General features: G+C 36.9%; 1 protein-coding gene across 1 annotated transcript in view; it reads right to left on the bottom strand.

Annotated features, from left to right (window-relative positions):
• Window positions 1-8,452, bottom strand: part of FAM193A (family with sequence similarity 193, member A) — a 50,126-nt gene extending 41,674 nt beyond the window's left edge. The window contains exons 1-4 of the mRNA XM_009328802.1: window positions 8,357-8,452; window positions 7,916-8,083; window positions 4,753-4,987; window positions 1,426-1,550 (exon numbers count right to left, since the gene is read on the bottom strand). Coding sequence (XP_009327077.1) covers window positions 1,426-1,550; window positions 4,753-4,987; window positions 7,916-8,016 — 461 coding nt within the window. The 5' untranslated portion in view covers window positions 8,017-8,083; window positions 8,357-8,452. The remainder of the gene's footprint in view (window positions 1-1,425; window positions 1,551-4,752; window positions 4,988-7,915; window positions 8,084-8,356) is intronic.
• Window positions 8,453-8,458: the final 6 nt, after the last annotated feature.

Here is an 8,458-nt window from a genome sequence, read left to right as displayed (position 1 = left end):
GCAAAACCACAGTTTATGTGAAACACCTTTAAAGCTATCTAGGGAACACAGATGTACCGGAAAAGACATTCCTGCAGGAAGAGATTCTGACTTCATCATAGTTAAGCCTTGAAGGTAGCTGTCACTACAGTGAAGTTCTGCAGAGAAACACCTTCTGTTGCTCAGACTTTAATTGCAGTAGCACTTGAGAACAACAGATAAATGAAAACAATCCAATGCTTTTGTCAAGAAATGACCATAAGCTTCACTAAGACCATTCTCATCTCTGCAGATGAAGGCAATATAAACAGTCTTGATATAGCCCGGATTGCTGGAGTAAGAGATGCAGAGAAGCCTTGTCAAAAAGCATGGAGATGACTGAGGGATACAGTGTCAGTGACAGTGGTAATGGGAAGTCAAACACAGATCACTGTATGCGATTGAACAACATGCTATTGAACATAGCAACGGGATTACCTGCCTGGAGGGGAGGAACAACAAAAAAAAAAAGAAAAGAAAAAGAAAAAAAAGTCTTTCGGTACCAACCCAGTTGCATGTAAACCAATTAGACAAGTTATTTAGAGGGACCTTAGATTTCTTGCTGAGCCCATTGACAATTAAGCTTTCTTGCTTTCCTTTCTAGTATCTACTAGCAAAAGGAGAACTCAGAAATTTCTTTATTCACTGTGAGCAACATCTCTTGTGACAGACTTAATCAAACTGCTCTTGCAGCATGGAAAAATACCCAAGACCATACCTTTAAAACACACATATTCAGAACATAGAAGTCTTCATCAGAAACAAGATTGAGAGGTCAACAAAAACCATCCATGACTGTACTTTAAAAGTGTTCAAACTTGGGATAAAGATAAAGTTTCTATGAACTAATACCTCTTCCCTAAAAAAAACCAAACACTTTGCAAGTACACAAGTTACAAGCAGAGCAACCTTGCTAACAAAATATACTTTCTAAAGCCCCAGGAAATGCAACATGCCATCAGACCTACAAGCACATAGCCAGCGATTTTGTTTCTTTTGCTTTCTCCAATGAAAAGATTGCTTAAAACTCCAAATTAAGTTATTTGTGTACTGTGGGAAGCATGAAGGCATTGAGGCTTTAATTCGTTTGTAAAGCTGTAAAGACAATAGCAATGCTTGATGACAAGTAAAAACAGTACTATTCAGTCATACCATCAGCATTTTCATAGGATGCTGTCATTTTACTAGGTAACCTACAAGTAAGCAGATTAGGACAGTAATTCTCCTGACAAACAAGTTGTGACAGCAGCCTGCTCAATCAACAATACTGTTTTCAAGACAGATCAACAAGGATTTTTACCTATTAAACTGTAGAAGCAGCAGAGAATTTTTTTTTTGTAGACACTGTGGTTGCAAACATGGGTTTTGATTTCTCCTTTAAATTACACAAGAAAAGTTAAACTCTACCTTAGCTGTGACACCAATGTTGGCAAGCTATTCTGCAGGAGTGGCTCAGAAAATACCAGATTTTCAAACAGATGCTTATTGTGCAATTCCCATGTCACCTGAAATTTCTTCAAATGTTCGTTTTCCTACGAAGAAAAAACCACCAGAAATAAGCCAGGGTTAAGAGGCAGGGGGAAATCTCTGTCCAAGGCAAGAATTTTTTTTTAAATCTAGTTTCCAACCTACAGGCTGGATTATCCAGTTCAGATCTTACCCAGTTTTAATACCCAGAAACTCAGAATTTAAGTAATTCTTTAATGACTTAAATAACCATAGCTTCATTCCTTGTTTTTCTAAATTATTGTGGATTTGGGAAAAAAAGAAAGAAAAATAAGACTATATTGTTGAAAGCTTCCATTCATTTCTGCACTGAAAGATATCTTATGATCTGAACCAGTTATCCTCAGGTTTTCTTGTCTATCTCCGATTATTTTTCAGTTCTTTGAACTTACCTAGTCACAGACACATATGATAGCAAGCTATTAGCTTTATTCAAAACTGACAGAAATCACATAAACAGTTCTAAGTACAGCTTCAAAAATGAAGTTTTCTAAATAGACAAGAGATTAACAGCTTCTCTGGTAAGCAGAATGTTTTTCTATTTGAGGTTATTTAACACATAATTGCATATAATTTCAAGGTCTAAAACTTAAATCTATTATTATCAAAACGTAAGAATCAAAGACAGGTGTAATATTTTTTCAAGTCAGTAAGTTTTCCCACATAGAGCCAGCAGTACGCAGGTTTTCTAGACCAGGACTCCCACAGACAGCAAAATTAAATGCAAGCGTTCTGGCTATCAGATCAGCAAGTGAGCCCTATGCGCTATAACCTTGAGTACCCAGAAATACCAGAATACTCCGGAATTTCAAAGTTTTGTTAAGCACAGTGGGTTAAAAAACAAACACACATTTATATCAGACCTAAACACGAGACTATCAGTATTCAAAAAAAGAATCAAGTTTGGAGTTTTATTATTATTTAAGAAGGGTGGGTAGGTTTTTTTCGAGTTGCACAAGACACGTACTCTTTCACTTTGAATATTATGTCTTTAAAATATTTAAAGTTTCTTTAAATTGCTAATAATTTCTGAAGGGTCAACACTTTGTTTCCTAAGCAATTTCCATATTACACTGTGAACAAAACAGTCAACACTCATCTACAAAATCTTGTATATCAGATTGTGAGAAATACTGTACTCTGCGCAAAGAAATACCAGTTAAGTTTTCCCTTCTAGTCTGCTATACTGTGTACTCGAGGACTCTTCTGTACTGACCACAGTCTTTCCAGCTTGCTCTCAGCATAATCTGTCATTCCCTGGTGGGGCACAAGGCTTTAGTTTCTGCTCTTGAACTTCGCTAGTTAGCTGGATTCCTTTGAAAGGAAGGACAACTGTCTATAATTTCATTGAGCAATTAGTTCCTCACAGTTGGAGGTTCAAGGCATTATATGCCTTTGCACAGCATGCTACGTGCAAAGGTTTTACCTTTAAAAGGAAGGCTGCACTAAGTTTAGAGATCTTGACTGCCTTTTGTGTATTTCAGCTGAAAAGATTCCTTCTTCCACAGGGCACTGGTATCTTGAGAGAAAACAACCATGCACACTGAAAAGGCTAGTGACCCTACTACCTGTACTGAAAGCTGTGACATACATACTACTCCATTTAATAAGAAGGTTATTTATTAAGTCTAAGAAATGTATGACAAAAGACAGTATCCTACATTCCCACATTTCAGTTTCTGAATGTCACAGTTTAGTAGAAAGAAGTTTTCAGTACTTACTGGGCTGCAGAATGAAAAGGACAAGAAAAGTCTGGGGTATTTTGTATTTTCTTATGCTTTGTTTTTTAAAAGAGAATAGGAATTTTATTTTACTTTGAAATTTGTCAGAAAAGGGGTAGATTAGGGAGTTCAAGCATCTTCTGTCTCTTCATGGCCATTCTCTCTCTCTCAAACCTGCTAAGTTTTCATGTTTACTAATTCACAACAATAATCAGGGGGAAAAAAATATTAAAAGATTATTTTCTGATCAGCTGTGTAATTCTGGCACTAACGGGTTCGTTATTGGTGGATCTACTTTGAGAAAGCTAATATTTGTACTGTAATCCATCCGCTTTTCAGCTGAACAAGTTTCTAACTTCCAACGTAACTCAACCTGAAGAGCAATCTCCTCCCAAGCATCTTGTTAGACTTGATGACTATTAAAAGCAGCCAATAAACTGGAGATGGCAGTGACCTCATGACTGTATCTAAGTGATAAAGCTGGGGAAGACAATACAGACAACAGGAAATACAGAGCACTGACAACAGAAAAAAGCATCAGATATGTTCAAGTTTCTTAATAGAAACATCTTCCTGCTTTGCCTATTCAATTTTACTAACAGCCCTACCTCAGTAATGACACTCTGCTTCTCCTCCATTTTATATTCTTCTCACCTGTGGCCATCATAGTCTTGCTACTGCCTATTCTTTTCCTCTCTTTAGATACCTAGACAGTCACTTTCAGCTAATTGGCAATAAAATCCAAATTTACCAGTTTACCCACTTTGGTTTTTTTTGCTTGCGCAAAGTTTACATAAGAAAAGGGATGTACAGGAAAGGATTATTAACAAAACAGAATTAATAACCTTCTCAGCCCTTAAACAAACAGAATTACAGAATTTGTTTACTGTATTACTCACTCATGACGGACAGTTACTCAAGAAGAGATTATTAAGGCTATTGCTTATTTTCTACGTGACAATATAATCCCAAGTCTAACATCATAATCGGTTGACAAAAAAAAGCATTTAAGAAAGAACATAGCAGATTAATTCCAAGAGAGAGAGATTACAAGAGATTACCTTTTCAAGTAGCCATTCTTGCTTATAAATGAAAAGAAAAATTGAACATTGAAACAATCTAAGTTAGCGCTACACATAAAAGTTTGTGTCCTTTAAACATGGTTGTCAAGAGACCATTAAAGATTGAGAGGTGTTTCTCACATTTGCAAAGGCATTGTCTAAAATTTTGTATATCTGCTTAAAGATTAGTTTCAGAGTAAGTGCCACAAAGAGCATCCCACCTTTTTCTTTACAAACAAAAGGTAATTTCATCAATTCACTGTAAGAGATGCCTAATCTACATTTCTGAAGAATTTGCATTTTCAGAATATCCTTGTCTCCAAGCATGCAGACAGAAAAAATCTTGCATTTTACAAGTCACAGAAGACACCTGAAAGAGCCCAGTACAGCTCTGCTAGCATTACCCCTAGCAAGTAGAAGCATACAGGTTATTTTTTCAGTCTTACCAGAGTAACTAGAAAGGCGCTGATTGTACATGCTGCCTGACAGAGTGCACTGTATTCTTCAAGTAGGAGTGAGATGAACTGATGTGCCTGTGGTGGCCCTTGTATTGCTAATGTTGATGCAACTTTAGATCCCAGTGACAAGTGTCTGAGCAGACGAACCTTCATTTCAAGCACATATTCTCTAGCTTGCTGTTCCAACCGTTGGTAAAGCTGATATGGATCTCTTTCACAAAGCCTGTATTTTTAGAATATTTGTGGAAAAAAAAAAACCACATGTAATCAACAATTTTTACTTTCCTAAAAATATTTACCAGTTACCATCATAGTCACCAAAAAGAAACAATGTCTAGGGTTTACAGAACTACCTTAAACCTGGGAGAACACAGTCCAGTTCCCTACTTTTACACTGTGGAATTGAGCTCCTGTGTAGCTTTAGGACTAGGATGCTTGCACACCTGAGGAACAAATTAATTTAGGACCTCAGTATTCCACTTCAACTTGTGAGCTAAAAAAACCTTTACTCAATTTGCATACAACCCTACAGACACTTAGCCTCTTTAGACAAGCTTCTTCACAACTTCTCCATGTTCTTATATACAGCCCTAATAAGTGTCCCAGTTGGAACAGCCAGACCTAGGCCTAATTAATATCCTGTTGAAGGACAGGCCTTTACTTCAAGCGATTGAAAGAGCTTGACCTGTTAGGCAGCCAGAACATGCCTAAATACATACTAACCAGAGTGGACTCGGTGACTGCTTTGGGGAACCCTTCAGTTGTTGAGCTGAATTGAAAGATGATATTTAATACAATTACCAAAATTTTAAGACACTCATTCATTAAACTCCTCACCTTCATCAAGAGTTTCTTACCCCAAGTTGCAGATCTTCTGTACAAGGACACTTTTTGCACCTTTTATTGAAGCCGTGCCACTGCATAGCAGAGGTGTGGGATTCACAGGGCCATAAAGAATGTCCTTCAAGGAACATGACTTAGGGCACTCTACTATGGTAGCACCTGAGCTGCAATCATTACAAGTGATTGGTGTGGTTTTTTTATTATTATTTTTTTAAATCTAGAATAGGGCCCAGAATCTGGGACTCATTTGTTCCAGGAAACACTAACACTGAAGCTCCTGAACCATACTGCCCTCTATTCCCTCTCTATTCAGCCACTCAATACCTGCAAGACTTGTCACTAAGACACAGCTTCAAAGAGAGTCAGGGCTTCCTGCTAAGGACAGCATACAGCTGACTAGGTCTGATACTCTCCTGGAGTTGAGACATGGGTTTGAACCACCTCACACAGAAGAAAACTGAACATGATGGCTGCTTTGAAGTACTCTAGAGTGAAATTGTACTATTTAAAAGTCCTGCGCATGGAGTTTAAGCACTTGCCTCAGGTTTTTTACAGCACAGGGAGGTAGGGAAGAAGAAAGGGATTAGATAAGTACTAAAGAGTTAGATGAATAAAAGTCTGCTGCTACCTAGTCCCTGCTCTTCCCTCATTACTCACAAAATAGAGTACTATCATATTGCCATAAAGTGTTCCAACATACAACAGGGACAGTACTTGGCACCACTACTTATTTTCAAGTAAGTAGACCAGACAGTCCATTTCTTGCCAGCTATGTCTAACAGAGCTGAGCATGGAATTAGGAATTTCTGCTTTTTAAACATAGATTTACTTGGCCACAGCATGATCTCTGGCACACTACCTACATGTTTGTTTGGTGGTTTTTTGATTTTGTTTGTTAGGTTTTGTTTGTTTGTTTTTTATACTTTCAATACCTACATTGACTAGCTTTGTTAAAAAATTCTGCATGACATTAGCACCACGGACTGGACATACTGGTGTCTGCTCAAACACCGTATCCTAATTTTGTTTCATACTTTGGAGACCATAAGGAACTTGAGTGAAAAATAATCATATTGACATTTAAGGTTTCCTTCTTTAAGATTCTGTTTCTGCCTTTGTATTTTAATAATCTCTCTCAAAAGTAAAAAACAGTTCTAGAGAAATCAAAGCTCCTAAGTACGTAAGAAAGGTACACAGTATGTGTTCCAATTTCCAAAATTTTTCCATTAAAGAGAAACTGCATAAAAAATAAACAACCATTTTAGCTGTGATTCAGCTTTAATTACCTACACACTATGCAACATTTAAGCATCTTTAATTTCAAAATCTACACTGCATGTTTTGACCACTTAAATAAACAAAATGTGACTAATAGGGAGGCATACTATATTACTCTACATTTACACAACTCATGTTCAAAACACTCAGTTTTTATATAACAGAAGTGCAATAAGCTTATTTAATTATCTATTAAGGCTTATTCAGGAGTATAGTCATATAAAGAGCAATGCTAGATGATTATAATCTTTCAAAAGTTTCTTTACCTCGCCAGAATTTAGCTTCAACTAGAAACTCCACATAAGAACTACATTTTCTCAGACTAGTCAGACCTTAGCATATTAAGTACATACAGAATCAAGGAGAGCAACTATTCCTTGACCACATACTCAGTTAGACAGAAACTGAGATGAACCTCCTGAAGCCCTTCAAGGACAGCCACACCATTCTCAAAAGGAAAAAACCCACAACTGAGGATCTCATTATGCACATCTTCAACTTCACACCTAGAAAAGCTACAATTTCAACTTCTGAAATGAGAAAGAAGTTCTCGGAATCCACCTCATCTAGTGATCACTGGCCAGTATTACTTTTTTTTTTTTTTAATAAGTCTCTTCTAGCTGTTACAACTACAGTAAGATGCAAGCACTATTATAACTCAGGTTAGTTCAACAAGGTAAGACTTTCATGCGGGGCAATTCAAACTAAACAGTGCCTTATTAATAATAATAATCTCAAGGTCTTTTGAAGAATAAGATTTTGGGACCCTTCCGTAATTATACATTAATATTCCTATTGCAAACAGCATATGAATTTAATAGCTTCCCATGCATTCAATCTAGCATTTAAAAATCCTGCATGAAATAGAATTGACTGTTCTGACTTTTCATTCTAGTGGAGAGGCAATCATTCCAAGCAACCAGACTTCCAGATGGTAAATAATGTTCTATTAAAAAGCAATATTCCAAACTACTTAAAAACTAGTTTTAAAAATCCTGGCAATCAATAGATATTTTTCACAGTGCTATACCTATCCACCAGCTCTTTCATTCCGTCTTTATCTGGTACCAAAGATTGGTCTTGGTCATCTGCCAAAGGGGTCCCAGCTTGGCGATATATACACCGAACCATGTATCTTACTTCTGACCAGTAATTTTGAAGCTGCTGAGGTTCACGTTCAGGCTCTGCTGAATTTTCTCTGCAAATAATGACAAAAATAATTACCCTCTATTTGTATATCACATGGGTGTATTGATTCCTACTATTCTAAAGATGCTCTTCAGGAAAAACAATGTACATCTGAAAATGCCTAAAATAAAGTATAAAATTGGATAAAAGCTGCCATCCATAAGTTACTGTTATTGTCAGATAGCCTGTTTAAAGAGTTTAAGCATACACCAACAAATAGCTACAACATGGCTGACAGTCTGACTACAGACACCATGCTGTTGAGTTTGAATTCAGTTCTTACCTGCGCTCATTACAGGCCTCACAGTTACATGCTATGTCTGAAGGAGAGGAATTGCTAAGATCTGCAGCAGGCACCGTCTGTGCACCAACAGTTATTCTTCCT

Source organism: Pygoscelis adeliae, unplaced genomic scaffold, assembly GCF_000699105.1.
Source record: "Pygoscelis adeliae isolate BGI_AS28 unplaced genomic scaffold, ASM69910v1 Scaffold66, whole genome shotgun sequence".
NCBI classification, from domain to species: domain Eukaryota; kingdom Metazoa; phylum Chordata; class Aves; order Sphenisciformes; family Spheniscidae; genus Pygoscelis; species Pygoscelis adeliae.
The sequence above is the reverse complement of the archived record's forward strand: the minus strand, read 5'-3'. Positions and strand labels throughout refer to the sequence as shown.